General features: G+C 44.4%; 1 protein-coding gene across 1 annotated transcript in view; it reads right to left on the reverse strand.

The window, feature by feature from the left end:
• Window positions 1–7,812: 7,812 nt before the first annotated feature.
• The window catches only part of AKAP12 (A-kinase anchoring protein 12), a 97,668-nt gene continuing 84,452 nt past the window's right edge, over window positions 7,813–21,028 (reverse strand). The window contains exons 3-4 of the mRNA XM_060114475.1: window positions 11,553–16,545; window positions 7,813–10,557 (exon numbers count right to left, since the gene is read on the reverse strand). Coding sequence (XP_059970458.1) covers window positions 11,561–16,545 — 4,985 coding nt within the window. The 3' untranslated portion in view covers window positions 7,813–10,557; window positions 11,553–11,560. The remainder of the gene's footprint in view (window positions 10,558–11,552; window positions 16,546–21,028) is intronic.

Below are 21,028 nucleotides of genomic sequence, written 5' to 3' on the forward strand. Positions count from 1 at the left end.
GATAAGGGTACTACTGTATATTCACGTCTCCCAACTTAAATGAGAGTCTTGTGCCTAGTTAACTCCTCTGAATACCTGAAAGGGAAAATCAAGGTGTGCCTCCACAGTCCTTCAGGCAGACAAGGGGTCCTGAAGACCAGAAAGTCATGGGAATCACAAAGAATCTGGTGGACGAAGAGAGAGGGGTGAGTGCCTGCACCCTGATGGAGATGGAAGGGTAGGTGTGTTCACCTACTCATGCTGGGGTGCAGGGGCCCTTAGCAGCTTGCGGCCACCTCCTCCACGTGGCAGACCTGGACAATGCCAGTTCCCTCCCCAAACCAAAAGCTGAGTACAGATAAGGAAGCCCACCCTACCCTGGGATACTCGATAGCTATTTAATCCCAAGAGGTTATAAACTAATAATTTATTCTGCGTTTTTTTTTTTTTTTTTTTTTTTATTTATGGCTGTGTTGGGTCTTCGTTTCTGTGTGAGGGCTTTCTCTAGTTGTGGCAAGTGGGGGTCACTCCTCATCGCGGTGCGCGGGCCTCTCACTATCGCGGCCTCTCGTTGCGGAGCACAGGCTCCAGACGCGCAGGCTCAGTAATTGTGGCTCACGGGGCCAGCCGCTCCGTGGCATGTGGGATCCTCCCAGACCAGGACTCGAACCCGTGTGCCCTGCATTGGCAGGCGGACTCTCAACCACTGCGCCACCAGGGAAGCCCCTATTCTGCGTTTTTGATGGTACCAGTTTAAATAAGCTTTGGACATTTCAGTTGATGGTATTTTTCCCAGTGATTTTGAGGTTCTTGACGTCTCGTCGCAGAAAGAATTCAATGAGAGACAGAGTTACAGATAAGAAGTGGATTTATTTAGAGAAACACACTCCACAGACAGTGTGGGCCATCTCAGAAGGCAAGAGGGCCCTGAAATACAACGTCATTAATTTTTATGGGCTGGGTAACTTTATAGGCTAATGAGTGGGAGGATTATTCCAATTATTTGGGGGAAGGGGCGGAGATTTCCATGAATGGGCCATCGCCCACATTTTGGCCTTTTATGGTTGGCCTCAGAACTGTCATGGCGTTGGTGGGTGTGTCATTTAGCATATGCTAATGTATTACAATGAGCGTATAATGAGGTACAAGGTCCTCTGGAAGTCAAATCTTCTGCCATCTTGGACCTAGTTTCTTCTATCCAGTTTTTGTCATGTCCTATGGCTATGTCATTCTTTTAAAGGTTTTGCCCTTCCCCCTTTCCTCCTGTTTCATTAAGAGCAATCTGAACACCTAAGCTTTAGAATTAATTTGAGCTGTCATCCTCCATACTTTAGCCCTTATTAACCCCACTGGTTCTATTACTTTTCCTTTCTTAGGGAAAACAATAAACAACTCATTCAACAGATGTTGCTAAATGATAGATTCATAAAGAACTGTAGGATTTTATTTTACCATAGGAAATATGGCTTTAATGGGAAGAAAGCATTCCATTAAAATATATTTATCAATTATTCTTCAATAAAGCTGAAAAATAAATAAACAAGGTAGCTTGGATAATGATAGAAGAATGGAGAGTAGAGTGGACCCCAAACCTCCTTGTTAAAGTCATAAGAACTAGCCGCCATTCTTTTTTGTAACTTCACCTTGCAAGAGAGGGGAAGAGCTGAGACATCCAAAAGAAACATTTCAAGTTCAAAATGTCAGACCTCAGTCATGCGTTTCAGGTAAAATACTAAACTGCTTTGTTTAAAAAGATATAAGGGGCTTCCCTGGTGGCACAGTGATTGAGAGTCCACCTGCCGATGCAGGGGACACGGGTTCGTGCCCCAGTCCAGGAAGATCCTACATGCCGCGGAGCGGCTGGGCCTGTGAGCCATGGCCACTGAGCCTGCACATCCGGAACCTGTGCTCTGCAACTGGAGAGGCCACAACAGTGGGAGGCCCACGTACCGCAAAAAAAAAAAAAAAAAAAAAAAAAAAGATATAGGCACTTAGAAGGATGCTTGTGGAGGATGGTATGTGTGTGGTACCTCCTGAAATTTGGCTAGGAATTGAGGTGGGCAAGGGGAAGCTCTCTTGCACTAATTCACTAGGAGTGAATTCTAAGACAAAATTATGTGTACAGGGAGTACAGTTTATTGTAATGTAATTTAACTTGCTCTTCGGGTTGACTTCGCATTTTTATGACAATTTTTGCTTTGGTTTAGTCCTCCATTTTGGTCTAGAACAAATTATTGCTATATATCACTTGCGGGTAAGCAAGATTTAGGCTTGGAAATCTTTAAGCAAATAAAAAATTAAGATACGATCAATGAAACTCCTTTTCTAGAACTAGCTCCTAAAACACAACTGGAAGACTATCACTAAACTGTTAATAGCTCTCTAAATAAAAGAAAGACTAGGGGCTTCCCTGGTGGCACAGTGGTTAAGAATCTGCCTGCCAATGCAGTGGGACACAGGTTCTAGCCCTGGTCCAGGATTATCCCACATGCCGCGGAGTAAATAAGCCTGTGCACCACAACTTGAGCCTGCTCTCTAGAGCCCACAAGCCACAACTATTGAAGCCCCCACGCCTAGAGCCCGTGCTCCGCAACAAGAGAAGCCACCGCAATGAGAAGCCCAGACACCTTCAAGAAGAGTAGCCCCCGCTCACCACAACTAGAGAAAGCCCGCGCACAGCAACCAAAGACACAATGCAGCCAAAAATAAAATAAATAAAAATTTTTTAAAAATTAAAAATAAATAAAAATTAGACTGAGAATCTTTAGTGTGGGAAAAAATGGATCAGGATGAAATGATATTGTGGCTTCATTCTCCTCAGGCAGATCAAAAAAGAAATTTTTTTTGGCACCTTGTGTGGCATGCCGGATCTTAGTTCCCCCACCAGGGATAGAACCCTGGCCCCCGGCCGTGGAAGTGCAGAGTCCTAACCACTGGACCACCAGGGAATTCCCAAAATATTTTTTAACATAAAGAATAGTTATTAAATTTTTGACTCAAGCTTGTGCTATTCTCTGAAAAATATTCAAAACCTACCCTGCCTAAATTCCCTGGTTGTTGTGAAGATCGATCCTTGTGAAGAAGGCATTACAAACTGAAGGGCTGAACCTGGGGAAGCAAGATCCTTTTTTTTCTTTTTTTCTTTTTTTTTTTTTAACATCTTTATTGGAGTATAATTGCTTTACAATGGTGTGTTAGTTTCTGCTTTATAACAAAGTGAATCAGCTATACATATACATATGTTCCCATATCTCTTCCCTCTTGGGTCTCCCTCCCTCCCACCCTCCCTATCCCACCCCTGTAGGTGGTCACAAAGCACCGAGCTGATGGGGAAGCAAGATCCTTTATAGGGTGTCTGTGTGCTCCTCTCAACAATACTGTCAGACATGTGTCCCATGTTTACAGTTAAGGAAATTGAGGCCCAAAGAAGTTAACGAACTTTTCTGAGGTCACCCAGACAGGATTCAAACTCCCATGTGGCTCAGTGCTATATTCCCCAATGTGCAAATATTTCTGTGGGCTAGAAGCAACTGGGGGGAAGGGATGTCAGGAGAGGGGTGGGAATCTGGAAGGGGAAACCTTTTTCACCTGTTAACCTATTCATTCTGCTATTGAGGCGATTAACTTAAACCTGTTTTATTGCCTTTACTACAGTAGTCTTAAAACTTCAGCACATCAGAATCTTCTGGAGGGCTTGATAAAACAGACTGCAGAGTATCTGATTCAGTCGGTCCAGGGTGGGGCTGAAGAATTTGCACTTTAAACAGGTTCCCAAAAGATGATGATGGAGATGATGATGCCAGAAGCAACATTTTGAGAACAACAGCATCACTATACAATTTGTGTTGTAGTATTACTGCCTTTTCTTGGTTCTACTTTCTTCTCAGAATTGAAATAACCAGGGGAGGGACTTCCCTGGTGGTCCAGTGGGTAAGACTCCGCGCTCCCAATGCAGGGTGTCCAGGTTCGATCCCTGGTCAAGGAACTAGATCCCGCATGCGTGCCGCAACTAAGAGTTCACATGCCGCAACTAAGAAGTCTGCATGCCACAACTAAAGATCCTGCATGCTGCAACTAAGACCCCGCACAGCCAAAATAAATAAGTAAGTAAGTAAGTAACCAGGGGAGCTAACAAAGGGCCAGAAAGGGATCTGTGCCATTTCTAGCATGCTTCTCTCTTTGAAGCAAAGTGCTCCTTAATGAGATGTGTGCAACATACAGATTGGTGCATGAGCCCTTAAAAATGCATGTTTGAGAGGCCCTAGAATTTATTTTAAACCTCCCTGTTCTCATTCTAAATGCCTTTGTAATCTCTGAGCACAGAAAAGATCATAGCCATAGTAACCAAATACCCTAACTAGTTTTTGAGGAGGTCACCTAGACAATCCTCCTTACTCTAAGAGAGGCAAGGATCTGGATGAGGAAACAAAATGGTGGTAATTACAGAGTCCAGGTCTCCCAATCCAGTGCTCTTTCTGCTATCATCACTCTGCCTAGGAAACCCTTCCTTGCCTCATTTAAATTTATTTCTATAATTGTTTTTGATTAGCAAAAGAAAAAAGACTAAAGAGTCCTTTTATCTTTCCATTTATATTTAGATGCCCAGAAGCAGACAAAGGTCACAAGGTAGCCAGCCAGAGAGAACTGGGCGCCAGGACAATGCACGGTCTAGGGAGTCCTGGGAGTGACCGGGAAGAGACTGCAGGTTTGGCCCCCTCCCAGCCAGAGTCCCCTACCCCATGTTGCATGCCCCCCACCCCAGTCTCCCTGGGGAGATGTGCCAGCAGGCCACAAAAGCTGAAAAAGCAACAAGGAGAGGAGGAAAGATAAGAAATGCAGACGACACACAAAGAGAGCACGTCTGAAAAAGATGTTTATGATATTTTTAGAAAGATCAGTGTCATTACTCTGAATCTTCCAAAATACTCAAGGACACAACACTCATCAGGTTGCTTCTAATGGATGGTTTTACTAAAACTTCTCTTCTAATTACTAATATTAATGTACTGTGGTGGATTTTGCTTTTTACTTTGTCAAGCACCTTCACAAGAGGAAAATCTTGTGAAGCACCTTGTCATGCGTTCTGAAATGAGGAAACGGCTGTGACAGGGTAAGTGAATGCAACAGCCTCACCTTTCTTAGTCACCAATGTTGGTGCATGAGCTTTTAGGAAATGTCGTAGGGATCTGTGTAGGTTATCTCCCCCTCTGTGTCTCCAAGGACGTAGAGAGGACAGAAGAGCCATTGATGTCTCTGTCCTGAACACTTTTCTGTTTATAAGACCCGTATAGCCAGCTACTGGTCCTGCATTTTCCCTTGGGGATCTCACAGGCCTCTCAAATTAACATTACCCAAACGAATATCATCACCTACCTCTACACATGTCGGTACATGGCTCCATATCCAGGTTGGCAGCACAGAAACTTCATTAAAAAAAAAAAAAAAAAAAGTTTTTCATTTTATTGCTTGGGGGGCGGCAATGTGTGTGTTGGGGGACAGGGGGTTGGTTGTTTATTCTGTTTTTTTGGCTGCACCTCGTGGCTTGCAGGATCTTAGTTCCCTGACCAGGGATTGAACCCAGGCCCCTGCAGTGAAAGTGCCGAGTCCTAACCACTGGACCACCAGGCAATTCCCCGGAAACTTCATTCTTCAGGCCAAGCTGTTCCTATGACAAATAATCAGGTATCCTGCCCTGAGGCCACCTCCTAACATCTGTTGACCCTCTCACACCCCTCCAGCCAAAGTGTCGCTACTTTAATATAGGCCATTTTCAGCTCTTGCTAGGTTATTATAGTAACATGTTAGCTAGTCTCCTCCCAACCTCTGGTCTTTAATTCCCTAGAAGCAATTCTCTAGAATGCTTGGCATTTTAGGTAGAAACTCTCTTTTTAAGAAGGGCTGTCCCGGACCTTGCAGCATCACAAGCGTTTGGTCCCAACTCATTAAAATTCAGTAATACCCTAGCCATTGCGATAAGCAAAAACTCTACAGGGGAGTGGGGCAGAAACACAACCACTAACACTGCCTTGGGAATGGCAGGATAGCATCATTTCTCTGCTAAAGTAATGATATCTTAGGATAAATCCCACTCCTTAAAATGGCCCGCTGGCCAAGACTGTAGTACCCTTTCCATAAGGTCTTTACAAAGAACCCCAATTGCGGGTTTCCCTGGTGGCGCAGTGGTTGAGAGTCCGCCTGCCGATGCAGGGGACACGGGTTCGTGCCCGGGTCCGAGAAGATCCCACGTGCCGCGGAGCGGCTGGGCCCGTGAGCCATGGCCGCTGAGCCTATGCCTTCGGAGCCTGTGTTCCACAGCGGGAGAGGCCGCAACAGTGAGAAGCCCGCGTACCGAGGGAAAAAAAAAAAAAAAAAAAGAACCCTAATGGTATCCAGGTCTCAAGTCCTAGAGGCAACCTCACCTGCTTTTCCAGGAATCAGGTGAGCTCCTGAGGCTGACAGTGGTTAAGTAGGATCAAGGACAGTGTGGTTTTTGTTTTTTGTTTTTGTTTTTTTTTTGTTTTTTTTTGTTTTTGCGGTACGCGGGCCTCTCACTGTTGTGGCCTCTCCCGTTGCGGAGCACAGGCTCCGGACGCGCAGGTTCAGCGGCCATGGCTCACGGGCCCAGCTGCTCCGCGGCATGTGGGATCTTCCCGGACCGGGGCACGAACCCGTGTCCCCTGCATCGGCAGGCGGACTCTCAACCACTGCGCCACCAGGGAAGCCCCACAACATGGTTTTTAAATTGGCCTAATTTAAAGGATTGTCGTTGTACTCACAATTATACCAAGTTATTAGGGCTTATTAGAACAAACAAGAAAACGCACAGGGGTGAGTTAGAGCTAGGACTTAGCACTCAATATCCTGTTGTGGGAAAATAACACCTTGGGTCCTAATTTCATCATTTATGAAATGTTATTCTACCTCTGGTCTCCAAATATGAGTACTATCTATAAGAAAACTTCTCTTAAGTTACATGTAATACTTCTCTTGTATTAAAATTTTTCATGTCAACAAGAAATGGGAGAATATGAGAAGTCATGAGATTACCTCAGTCCTAAGTGTAGGATACTGTACAGATGGCCTGTTATATTTAAATATCAAAAAAAGGGGTTGATTTCTAAGCTGTGACAGCACTAAAAAAAAAAAAAAAAAATCATGATTATCTTTATCTTCACCACCATGCCACCCCCAAGTCCTGGTCACCTTAGCTAAAACCTGTGCTATCACATAAGGGCTGGTGATCTATATCTCAACTTTCTTATTTATAAAACGAGAGCCAGGTCATTTTCCTAATTGTAAGAGATGGTAAGGAATTTGGTGGTGAGGAGAAAACTTGCATTTGCACAAAAAATTGTGCCAGGCTATCCAGCAGATTCATCTCCAGAATCACATTAGAAATGAAGTCATGTGACATTGGTCACGTTCAGGTGCCAACTTCTTCCTGGGAATCCTTGGACTGTGTCCATTTCCTTTCTTGCAGTTGGATGAGAGGTTTCTAACTCTGGTTCTGGTTACCGGTTGGGTTTTCCGAGTGTGGCTATCCAAAAACTACATGAAACTGTGTTCATTTTAGGAGTTGGAGGTGAGCCAGAGGTTTAATGAAAGTCTAATGAAAGTGGCCCTGACCCAAAAAGGTGAAGAATCACTGATAGAGACTTCTGTGCACTCACACAATCCCAGATACATTCCAAACTCCCACGAAGCTTTGTGGACAGTGTCTCAAAGGATGATTAAGTAGTTAAAAGTAGAAGTGAAATGTGTGATGAATCTCAAAACAGTTAAGAGCAATCAAAACTGAATTATGGTGAAATTATAGAAAGAAAATCCATGGCATTTAATTAGGTTGCATTTTATTTAGATAAATGAAAATTTGCCCCCCAAACAGAGCTAGGAATCAAATACTGTCTCAGATTAAAAAGGAAATGGCTAAGCTTGAAGCTTACACTGAAAAACTAAAATTTCCAGCCCTTCACTACCTGTAGTTCCAACCATCAAAGGAAAATACCAGAAAAAAGTATCTGTGTGACAGAGAGAGGCAACTCGGGTGTACCATTAGCAAAAGAACCTGAGGGGGAACATTTTATATTCTTCGATTACAAGAAATGGCGAGAATTTACAAGTCTTGCATTGCTTTCTATTGAACATGGCTCCATAGTAATGCCAAAAATAGCAAAGTTTAGGCACTTGCTCCAACTTCTGCAGTTTGCATTTGATTATTATGTACTTCACAAATTAACAGCAGCTTTACAGTTATAATACAGAATTGTATTTCATGCTACTGTTAATAGCATTCCTCCTGTTAGTAAAACAATGATGCTTAATGGACATAGGTCCAGAGCTTGTACGGAAGTAATCCAGGGCACATCAAGAGCACAATCATGAAGCAACCACCACTGGAAAACCAATTGTGATGGCCAGAATGACCTGGCCACGTGTATTAAGACAAGACCAAATACAAATGGGATGAAGTGGCAGGATGGAATTTAAACCCCCCAAAAATGATTACCACAAACTACACAAATCTTTAGTCTGTTCAAAATAGCACGAAGTTTCTTCCTGCCGTAGAAAGGAAGTTAGTTGATATTTAGAAGTGTAATGAACTCCTTAAAAACTGCCACCATCTCCAAATTTCAGCTGATCTTCAAAAATTGACACCAGCATTTGGATTTTTTTAAAGTATCAAGTTGGCAAAAGAAGTATCTTTAGATCAGAGGGTGTTTTTTTAATTTGGGGATTTTAAAGTTTAGTAATTAAGCACAAGTGGCTATTATATGTGTGAAAAACTCCCAAAAAGATACTAAATGTTTTCCAACTACAAAACCATATGCTGTTACCATGAGGGGGTCTTTCTAATATGGCCAATTTTTTATTGTAGTCAGGTTTGTTGGTTTATGAGAAACTACTTTCCAGTTTTGACAGCAAACTGTCTTTCTGCTAAAAGACTGTTCTAGTTTTGCTAGAATGTTATATGTCAAAATAATTTAATTGGCAGTTGAAATTTAAGTTCTCAAACTGGAGTACTGAGTTTGAGTACAATTTAAGAAGTGTGCACACCTGGCCAGTGCTACCCATGAAAAAGTGGGACTTCCTGGTAGATGGGGGACTGTTCTTTGTGTGGCTCTTGTCTGACAGAATCCTTTAGGTATTAGCGTGAATCAGAAATCATTTTGACACTTTAAAAATTTTTTCTAAGATCACCTGTTAGGTAAGGCATTTTTACCACTAAGCCTTCTTAAAATGTCTTTCTAGAGACATTTGTCATTAACAGATATTAAGAAAACTGACTTTTTCAGGAAGGCACCACCAGATGGTAGCATTGTTTCAGTACCGTCAATCTAAAAAGCTCCTGGTTTATTTCAGCGGATCCCTCTCTGCCTTTGACTTCCTCTGATCCCCAACTCAAACTGGTGTAAAGTGGTGACATCGTGTAGTGACTACATTAGAAACTTCTAGCTTCTCTGCTTTTAGAATGCAGTAAATATATGTCCCAGGCTTCCTATTATCTAATAAATCCAACAAATCTAAGTGAAGCAAATGTTTTATTGAAATCAGTTGTCAAATCACAATTTATCCAAATGATAATGCTACATTGTTCTTAAAAGAGTGGGCACAAATATGGCACAGACACAATCCAGCATCTATCAAAATACCATCTGTAAAGAACCTGACTTATTTCGTGCTGTGTGTGAATGTGGTCCACCATAGAAGGTAGACTCAAAACCAGTCGATTTTTTTCTTGATAACATGAAAAACATTTCACTACTTTGCCTCAAAATTAAGCACACTCATCTGTCCATAACAACCGTATAACAATTAGCAGAGAAGACTTCAAATTAATCTGCTACTGAAAAAAAACTTCCTTCCAACCTCCACTGGGGGATAGAAAGAAAAATTTCCCAGTAACAATGGAACATTCTGTATGTTTCCCTCCAAAAAACACTTTCTATTTTTAGTGCACTGTGCATAATAGGAAAGTGACCAATTTCAGAGTGATACTAAACACTCTGAAAGGACCTAATCCTTAGTGAATTTTAAAACAAGAAGTGTAGCTTCTGATCAGGAATGTTATTTCTAGGAAGCTCTGTTTTCAAAGGTTGTAACTGAGGCAGACAGCTTCCTGAGACTTCACCGTGGTTGCATGCCCCATCGTATATTGTGTGATACAGAAGGAATGCACTATACTGTAATTTCCTTAAACATTAAGAAAAAAATATACAATAGATACAGAAGGAGAATTACTTAAAACATACATATAAATACATAAAGAATGATACTCCAGTTTGAGAAGCAGAACTAGGCATTGCCAACTCCAGTTCCGGGCTAAGAATTAAGGACCTTGAATCAGAAACATTATATGGTACCAAGGGAAAATATCAGGGTGGTCTTGAAAGGAAGAAATGTTATCTGGCTACAGCTCCCGATGAAGCCTCAGGATTGTCAGGGGTTCTCTAGAAATGAGAGCAGTTGATGTGTCTGTTCTTCCGTTCCCAAAGTTCTGTAAGATTGGTCTCATCAGCAGCATTCGTTTTCTTCTCCCACTCGTCTTCACATTCTGGTCTTGCAAATACACAACTGTAACTGTAGAAGGAAGCCAGAATCAAAAGTAAATAACATCTCCTTCACCTCCCTCATTTATTCAACAACAGAAGAGTTGTGAAAGTGAGTTGCAGCCAATGGGAACCCTAGTGAAAACCACAGTTTAACTCTGTAAGAAAGAAAGATGGTGAAGGTCCATAATACAGCATCCTTTGCTACCCGAACACCAGTAGGCAGGCTCTCACATGCACTGGAAATATTGTTAAATGCTTCTTACTACTGCTGGAAGAAATCCAATTTTTTCCCAGACAGCTACAAACTATAAATTTTAAGCACTACCTTATAAACCTACTTTGGACTTCTAGTTATTTTAAAAAATGCAACAAAGTAGCTGTGAGCACAACATATTTCTTATGTCTTTGAGCCAAACACACACACAGTCACACTGGGGGTAAAACGAAGTCATTACTTTCAGGACACCAGTAAGACTGAAGAGCATGTCAATGAGAAAAAGGAAACTAACCCTGGGGGCTTCCCTGGTGGTGCAGTGGTTAAGAATCCGCCTGCCAATGCAGGGGACACGGGTTCGAGCCCTGGTCTGGGAAGATCCCACATGCCATGGAGCAACTAAGCCCATGCACCACAACTACTGAGCCTGCGCTCTGGAGCCTGCGAGCTGCAACTACTGAGCCCGCATGAAGCCCGCACACCTAGAGCCTGTGCTCTGCAACAAGAGAAGCCACTGCAGTGAGAAGCCCGCGCACCGCAACGAAGAGTAGCTCCGTTCGTCGCAACTAGGGAAATCCCACGTGCAGCAACAAAGACCCAATGCAGCCAAGAATTAAATAAATAAATAAATAAATTTTTAAAAAGGGAAACTAACCTGGATCTCCTAGTCTGGTTGATGGTTATTTCCCCAGATGTAGGTTCCGCATAAAATCCTAATTATTTGAATTCCTGCTTCCCTCATAACAAATCTGCCATCAGATGACAGAAAAGAGGGCAAAATTACTTTCAAAGAAAAGGAAGTTACTTACGTGATGTTTTAGGATTCTGTGGGTTCGGGTTGTGCCGGTGCTCTCTCTTGGCCCTGTGTCTCCTCCTGTGTTTGTGTTTTGATCTCTTTTTCTGACTCGCTCTGCACTTTTTCTTCCTGAAATTCTACTTCCTGGCCATCTCCCTTCTCTTTCAGTTTGGGTCCAGTTGTATCTGGAGACTCTTTGGTTGAGCCTCCTGATGCCTCAGCATCTTCCGGGGCTGAGGTTTGGTTGCCGGGGTCATCAGCAGCATCACCTTTTTCATCTTCTCGGGATTCAAACGGTGACTTCTCTGTTCTTTCTCCAAACCTGGCACCACCGTCGTCTTCTGGCACAGACTTTGCTTCAGGGGCTTCTCTCTTTTCCTTGGATGGGAAAGCTACCTCTTCAAGCTGCTGGCCATCTACCCGGGAACTTTCTACCCTGGTGGCCGCCATCTTCTCTAGAGCTTCATTCACATCTTCAGAAACATCTGGATGTGTGTGTTCCCCGGCACTTAGTGGGGACTCCTCTTTGGCTTCCATGGTTTGTGTTTCATCCAATGTGCAGGCCTGAAGTTTGCTTTCTTCTTTCTCGATTTTCTGCCCAGCTTCCTGGCTGTCGGCTTCCGTCAGTTGAACCTGGGTCTGGAAAGCAGCGGCCGTTTCTTCTGTACTCCCCAACTGGTCAACAACTGTCTGAATTACGTTTTGTACAAGCTTGCAGCTCTCTGTCTCAAGTTTCAAAATCTCATTTTCAGCCTTTAAATCTTCCTCTCTTGTTTTGCTTACTCTGCCTTCCTGACAACCAACCTGCTCACCGTCTCCATCTGACTCCCATTTCTGTGATGTGGTTTTATCTCCTTCCAGGTCAGTGCTGATGCCTTTTTCAGGCGTAACAGATACTATTACCGGTATTGATTTGGCCTGAGACTCAGTCCCTGTGGGCACCGCGTCATCCCCCGGCTGAGCAGGAGAGCCTTCATCTTTTTCTGAGGACTTTCCTTCCGGTACTAAACGTGCCTCTGCAGATTCCAAAGTTTCCGCTGTTTCTAAAATCTTGATAGCTTCTCCTAAGACCTTCTCCCCCACTGCTGCAGCTGTTAGAGCTAATGATGCCTCAGAGCTTTGAACTTGAATTTCTGTGCATGCCTCTTCCTCGTGAACGGGCAGAGAACTTCCTTCAAAACTGATGACTTCCTTTTCACCATCTATGATGGTTACATTCACTGCCTGAACCAGTTGCTTACTGAGCTCTTCACATGTGGTAACAGCTGGTTTGCACTCAAGTTTCTCTTCATTTACTTGAGTTGGCTCTAATTCCGTTTTGTCCCTTTCCACTTGAACTACCCTCTCTCTCTCCACTGGGGTTGGAAGAGACTTAGCAGGTCTCTGGAGTTCGAGATCATCATTCTTTTGAAACTCAGCTTTTTTCATAACTTCATCCTCAAGGGCAACTTCAGTTATCTTTTTCTCGGGTATTTCTGTGTCAGCAGACACCACAAGTCCTTCAACAGATGGCTCCTCTTTGGCTTCCTCATCAGCACATCGGCCAGCCTCTTGAATCACCTCAGTCTTTGAAAGGATGGGTACAGTTTCCACTGTTACCTCTTTATCTGTATGTTCTAGAACCTCTTCCATTTTTGAATGCTTTTCTTCCTGGGATTGAAAATTGGGAGGTTCTGGAGGCATCTCTTTCAGTTCAGGAAGTGCCTCACCTTCTGTGACCTGGTATTGGGTACCGGATGGAACCTCACCATCTTCATCGATTTCCAAGATCTTGGTCTGCTGGCTTACATTTGTAGCTTCAAAATCTGCTACTGGGGTGCTTCCATTGGTCTCACTGTCTGTGAGGGTTTCAGCTGAGTCAGGAGCAACAGCCTGTTCTGGGACAGTCTCTGGTTTTACCGCAGCCACGATTTCAGCTGGACAAGTGCCTGTAAGCTCCCTGGCCTCTGCACTCTCTGTGCCTGGAGGAATTTCTTCCAAGCTTTCCGGGGTGGCCTGTACAATCACCGTCCCCTGTGTCAAAGTCTCAGTTTTCGTTTCTTGTACATGTTCTTTGGATGCTCCATCCATTGCTTCCTTCTGATCGAGTGCGTGAGAATCCTCTTCTGCTTCTTCCACCTGCTCCAGTATTTTTGCTTGTCCTTTCTGGGTTGTCTGGATGGTGTCGTCTAGCCCTCTGGCGTCAGGCAGCTGTGATTCCTCTTTAACTTTTTCTGCAACGGCCTGCAGCACCTCTTGGATCCTCTTCGCTTGGTCTTCCATGTCAGGCACGCTGCCCTCCACCTCCTGAACCGGTGTTGCTTCCTCAGTGGTGTCTGGAAAGTCGGTTAACTGGGAAACAGCCGAAACCATGTCTGTGGTCTCTTCAGCACCAGAGGCTTCTGTGGCTTCTTCGGCACAGAATGCCTCTGTGGTTTCTGCGGCCGTCAGAGCTTCAGGGGTCAATTCCACCTTGCTGGAGACTGTGTCATCAGTGGCCTGCTGGCTCTCTGGCAGCGTTTTGGTATCGACGGGGGTTTTCTCTGCAACGACTTCTTTTTCAAACACCTCCCCAGATGGTGGCCTGTCTTCGTCTTCTGCTTGTTCAAGAGGTTCTGTCACTGAAGCAGAGATCCAGGAAGGTGCCCTTTCTTCAATGCTGGTAACGGCCCTTGTCCCGTCCATGACAGCCACAGTCACGGTGTGAACCAGACTCTTACTGAGCTCCTCCGACACGTCGACAGCCACCTTCTGCTCGGGGCCTTCCTCGTTCTTCAGAGCCTGCTGTGCTTCTGTTTTCTCCCTTTCCACCGCATCATACTCGGACAGAGGCACCACAGCTGGGACGTCCGAATCGTCCTCGTTGACCTCCGTTGGCCCCGTATCTTCCATCGCCGCTTGTTCTTGTTTCCCATCCAGCCTTTTCTTCCTTCGCCCAGGAATAAACTTCCTGATTGAAACCCAAGACTCTTCTTTCCCCAGCTCAGCATCTGAGGCTGAATATTCTAGGCCGGACCCAGCTACCAAGTCTTCACTCTTCTCTTCCAGTTTTGACTTCGGTTTTTTTCTCGAGGTGACTAATCTTTTAAATGACTCCCAGGTGGAGACCCCCTCCCCTTCGGAGGGGCTGCCGGCCTGCTCGGGTGAGGAACTTCCTGGGGGTTGGTCGTGGTCTTGGGAGCCGGCAGGGAGCGCGTCTGGGCCTGGCTCCCTGTCTCTCCCTGCTTCCTCTGGTTTTTGGCTGTCTCCTCCCAGGGGTTTTGGTCCCCCTTCGTCGTCGGAAGAGGATGCTTTTCTTGCTCTTTTCTTGGATGACCCCACACAAATCAGAGCTTCCCAGGACACGGAGGTGTCAACCTTGCGCTTTGGCTCTTCCGGCTTCTGCTCCTCTCCGTTTCCTTTCCCCTCTTCCTGCATTTCAGAGGCGGCGCTCTCCGTGGAGGACAGGGTGCCGCTCTTGACCTTGTCCACTTCGTCCTCCTTGTCACTTTCAGAGAGCCTTCTCACGCGTTTCTTGGGCGTCACCATCTTTTTGAAAGATGCCCAGGGGGTAACACCTTCCCTCTTCTTCTCTCCGTCGGAAGCGGTCCCTTCCTCCGTCTCCCCGTCCTGCGGGGCCTCGGCCACGCCCTTCTCCAGGCACGTGATCTCCTCGGGCTCTTCGGGGGACGAAGCCGAGCTCTCGCCCTTGGGTTCGTCTGGGCTGTCGGGAGAATCCGCTGAGGCTGGATGCTGCTCCCCGGACTCCTCATCTCCTCCTCTTTTCCCTTTCTGTTTCTTTCCAGAGAGCTTTTTTAAGCCGCTGCTAGTGAACAGTTTCTTTAAAGGGCTTCCCTGCACCTTAGTTCTCTCCTGCGAGGACGGCACTTCCACCTCACCCGCGACGCCCTCAGGGGGCGTGGGAGGCCCCTTCGCGTCTGCGCAGAGCTCGGCCGGCTGGGCGTGGTCCCCGCTGGGCGCGCCCACCTCTTCCTGCATCTTCAGCAGCGCCTCCGCCTCCGGGGGTTCGGCGTGCAGAAGGTCGGCGTCCGTTTCAAGCGATCGCTCAGGTGGCGAGGGCTCTACTGCTTCTTCTACCTTGGCTTTCTGCTCCTCCGTGCCCTTCTCTGCAGTGCTGACGTGGACCTCCGCGACAATCTCTACTTTTTCATCGAATACTTCTGTTGCTAATGGGGCGGGTTTCTCTTCGGGAGGTGCTTGCCCTTGGTCTTCGGGGGGCAGCTCCACTTTTTCATACTCAGCCGACAGCCTGGCATCCTGGGCGCTCTCGCGGGCCTCCTGTGAGGGCGGCTGCTCGGAGAGATCTTCCGTCTTCTCGTTTTCTTCTGTGTCTGCCTTTTCTGGCTCTTGTTCCTTTTTCTTCTCTGAAGCCTCCAGCTCATCCTCCCGAGGCTTCCTGAAACTGGTCTTTTTTCGCCAGCCGGCCCAACCTTGAGTGAAGAATTTTTTGAAGGGCGATGCGGTTTCGCTGGCCACTGGACTAGTCGGAGAATCTGGAGATCGGGCGGCTTCTTTCTCTTGTTTTTCTTCTCCTTCATCTTTGCCTTCCTCGGCTGGTGGACCGGACTCCGCCTGAAGGGAGACTTCTGGGCGGCTCAGCTCGTGTCTGGGTGTCTCTTCGGGTGTCTCTGTGGACTGTTTGAGTTCAGTGTCTGTGGGTGTCGCGTCTCCCGTCTCCTGGCTGGGCTCCCGGCCGTCACCAGCCCCGTCGGACCCCCCTGGCCCTCCGCCTTCATCCTTTTTGACGGTGAGAAGCTGCACAGTGTCAGACTTCTCTGTCTTATCCTTTTTCACAGAGAATTTGAAGCCGACAAACTTAAACACCTTCTTAAATCCTACGTCGTTAGCCTGGGGCTCAGCGGGTTGCATCAGCTCGTCTACACTGCTTTCTGAGGCAGGGATCTGTTCCATCATCTCAGGCATTTCCTCCTGCCCCTCCTTCGTGATGTCTTGAACCGCCGCTGAGTTAGCAGCCATGTCTTTGTCTGAGTCCCTTTCAGTCACATCTTCAGACTCTCTCTGTCCAACTATTAACAGAAAAAAAAAGGGGGGGGGGGAGGGTGGGGAAGAAAAAGGTTGAAAATGATTACAATTCAAGAAAATTAAATATTTAAAAAACACGGCCAATGAATACTTTCTTTAACATCAGGCAGTTCCAAGATCAGGTAACGGTCTTACCAGTATCTGTAAATCTCAATAGATTAGGCAAAAAATTAGTTATAGGTAAGCGGCCGCAACATCACTAAGGGTAGGTCAACCAGACGGCGTATGCAAAATGGAATCACACATCACACCTAGGATCTAGAATCCATCAAGCTTTAAAGATAACTTCCACTTTATAGGAAATATAGGGTTAGAGAAACTAAGCTAAATAAGTACCTAGACAAATCTAGAGGGGCATTCTATGTGATAACTAACTGGCCTCTTCAACAAGTCCCCAAAGGCGACCAGAGCTCCTTGGGGAAATTCTGGGCTAGGTCAGGGAAAGTACAAGGAACATTTTATTGTGACAAAAGGGGGTGCTCAAAAGCTTGAGGGGGGGCATATCCAAAGGGCTCCTGCTGGCCAAACTTTGAAGCGTAAAAAAATAACAACAATGATAGGTTATAATACATTGAATAAAAATAGAATCTATGAACCAAGAGTGACACTACAAATACAACATTGTAAATCAACTATACTTCAATTAAAAAAGAGTGATACCAAAAAAGTAAGTGAGGAGTAGGGGATACTTCCTTATGAAAAAACACCAATCAATAAATTTAGATATAACTTGCACTTTGATCCGTAGAGCCATTTCTTTAGAATTTAGAATTCTACCACATCAAGATTCATATTTATTAAGGACGAGAGTTAAGAAAAACGGTTCTTTTATAGACAGTTGTCCAGGCTCTTCCTAGGCCGCAGCAAACAGCAGTTCAGCCTTGAAAATGCAGAGCATCACTGTCTCTAAACACGTATTTGTATCATTCATCAAACAATTAACTTAAAGGAAATAATATAAGTGGATTTTCGCTTGCAGTTAATTTGGAGAGGAGAAAGCCATGTTTTAATTCGCTTCAACTGTAGGGTCAACTGAACTGAACTTTTTCAGTTGCTTAGAAAAATAAAAATAATTTCTCATTATATAAAATAAATGCAACACTGTTTCATGGCCAATGAGGTTACTCTTTAGAATGTGGGCCTGACTGAAGGCATTTGGAACTAGTCATATCACTATTAAAAATCAGCTATTCAGAAACAAATTCTAAAAAGACAGGAATTAGGGGGAAAGTTTTTAATAGATGAGACTTGGAAGCAAAGCAAGGCAATTGACTGGCTGTAGCTTAAGCGGTTGCCTTATTTGGTAAAACCTAGTTGGCTGTTTATCAGTAGACTTAGAAAAACCACGTTTACTAACACCATTCTAATAACTCATTCAGTCAAGAATCAAGAGATGCTAAAACTTTTGGGTGAAAGGTTTCCAGCACACTTACAGTTTTGGAGTATCAACACACAGATTACTTCGTTTCAAAAGCAACAACTTCCTTTATAATGGAGAAACCTGCCAGGCACCACCTTAACCAAGTGATCAGAATTAACATCTCCAATAATGGGACAAAACTGTCATCATGCTTCGTGGTGTGAGGCACTGAGAAGGCCAATAAATCATCTACACAGTACTCCTGACAAAATGTTTAACAGAATTGAATCGTGTGGAAACAGTCAGACAACAGCCCACATGGAAGCCTGGCCTGAAATATAAATGTCTCAAAGGACAAAAATCAAACAAACACAAATGGATTGTCTGCAAGTAACTTTCAAATAGTTTAAGGGGAGAGAATGAGGGGGTACGGGTAGAGGAGAAAGAAAATGTGGTAAAATATCAGTGAATGGTGAATAAAGTCAAGTGTATATGGGTGTTTATTGTATTTTTCTTTAGGTTTGAATTTTTTTTGTTTTTTTTAACATCTTCATTGCAGTATAATTGCCTTACAATGGTGTGTTAGTTTCTGCTTTATAATTTAGGTTTGAATTTTAAAACTTGTTGGGGGTTAAAGAAGCAAGTCAATGTGATTTAATAAAGGGTGGGATTCTGTGCTAAATTTAAAAATTTAAGAAACATAACAACCAGAGACACCAGGCATGGTCCTGGGTTGGATATTTGTTAGGGCAAGCCAGCTTAATGACAGTTTTGGGTCTACTTGGGATACTCGATGTCAGATTAGAGGAGATGAATTCTTACCAAAATGAAAGGGTAGAAATTTTGACTGAAGAAAAGCAGGTTACCAAACAGTGTATGTACTATGACCTCATTTTGGTTTAAAAACTCTCTCTCTCTCTCCCTCTCTCTCTAGGCCCCAGCAAACAGCCGTTCAGCCTTGAAAATGCAGAGCATCACTGTCTCTGTCTCTCTCTGTCTCTCTCTCTCTCTCTCTCACACACACACACACACACACACACACCCCTCACACACGACTTGTGGAGGATGGGAATGTGATATAGTTTAGTTTTGCTTATCTGAATTTTCTCATTTTCTATTTAGTATTGCTTTCTGTAATAAACAAAAAGGTCAATTAAAACTGATGCACAAGAAGGTCCCAATAATGTTGGAACAACATACTTAATGCCTACTGCACAAAATGAAGCTTAATAATTATAACCAGTTCCCATACCGGTGCTTAGAACGTGGCAATAAGTATTTGAAATACAGAACTACGTGGAAATACAGAAACCATATGCATATCCAAATCCATTAATTCCTTTAATTTATATCATCTTATTTCTCCAAGAAAATAATTTTATACTTTATGTGAAACATTACAAACCTATGTCTACAAATTTCCACTTTACTATTTATTGGGTTTCATTTTGAAAGTGAAGCCTAGAAAGTTCGCTGAAAAACTGTCCAAAGTACCACCCAAGTGAAGACCAGAGCCCGTGTGCAGAGCCGTTTGAACATGCCTTGTACTGTGCTAGAAATCAACCTAAAGTCCTTTTCCCCTTGCTTTTTCTTTTCTAACGTTACCAGATTTATGGATAATCACAGATAAAACCTGTGACCATCTGGGTCTCCTCTTCTGCAGAGAGGAAGGAAGGATACTGAGGAGGTGCTCTAACGCTACCCACGTACTTACAGGGCTGGGCAGGGCCTCGGCTTTGGTGACAGTGCATAGTTGTCTCTGTAAGAGTTTTGAGAGTTTCAGCCAATTTTCATTTTTTTCTGATATCAGCATCTAAGGTAGCATTAAAAAAAATAATAATAAACCGAACTGAACATTTTTTTTTTTTTTGGCCTCGCCACAAGGCTTGCAGGATCTCAGTTCCCCGACCAGGGATTGAACCCAGGCCACGCCAGTGAACGCTCGGACTCCTAACCACTAGGCAACGAGGGAACTCCCCGAACTGAACATTTTTTTTTTAATTCATTAATTAATTTATTTATTTTTGGCTGCGTTGGGTCTTCGTTGCTGCCCGTGGGCTTTCTCTAGTTGCGGTGAGTGGGGGCTACTCTTCATTGCGGTACACGGGCTTCTCATTGCAGTGGCTTCTCTTGTTGTGGAGCACACGCTCTAGGAGCATGGGATTCAGTAGTTGTGGCACACGGGCTTCAGTGGTTGTGGCTTGCCGGCTCTAGAATGCAGGCTGAGTAGTTGTGGTGCACAGGCTTTAGTTGCTCTGCAGCATGTGGGCTCTTCCCGGACTAAGGCTCGAACCTATGTCTCCCGCACTGGCAGGCAGATTTTTAACCACTGCGCCAGCAGGGAAGGCCCCCAAACTGAACATTTTAGATAAAGAAGGTGTGAAGAAAAACCAACTTGATTACTTTCAAGTATGCTTCTTAAAGGGAACTTTTTCCTTTTCTTTTTAAAAAAATCAATTTGAGAACCAAACACTGAACTCTAGTTAATAACACGCATGCTGAAGTGTTTAGCGGTGAAGCATACTGATGCCTGCAGCTTACTTTGAAATGCATAAAAGAGAAGTAAGACGGACTCATGAACAGATACAAGGATGGATAGTTGAAGAGATATGTGAGAAGGCAAGTATGGTAAAACATTAATTATTCAATCTAGATAAATATACATCTAATCACTTTTCTTTCAACTTTTCATATCTTAAAATTTTTCATAAATAAATAAATTTGGGGGGAAAAGCTCCCCAGGTGATAAAAAAAATCACTTTGAAATACACATTTGTGACCAACTTTAGACTTTATAAACAATAAAGGAGGACTTCCCTAGTGGTGCAGTGGTTAAGAATCTGCCTACCAATGCAGGGGACATGGGTTCGATCCCTGGTCCGGGAAGACCCCACATGCCGCGGAGCAACTAAGCCCGTGCACCACAACTACTGAGCGTGCATGCCACAACTACTGAAACCTGCGCGGCTAGAGTCCGTGCTCTGCCACATGAAAAGCCACTGCCATGAGAAGCCCGCGCACTGCAAAGAAGAGTAGCCCCCGCTCGCCACAACAAGAGAAAGCCCGTGCCCAGAAACGAAGACCCAATGCAGCCAAAAATAAATTAA

This window comes from Mesoplodon densirostris, chromosome 12 (genome assembly GCF_025265405.1).
Source record: "Mesoplodon densirostris isolate mMesDen1 chromosome 12, mMesDen1 primary haplotype, whole genome shotgun sequence".
Classification (NCBI taxonomy): domain Eukaryota; kingdom Metazoa; phylum Chordata; class Mammalia; order Artiodactyla; family Ziphiidae; genus Mesoplodon; species Mesoplodon densirostris.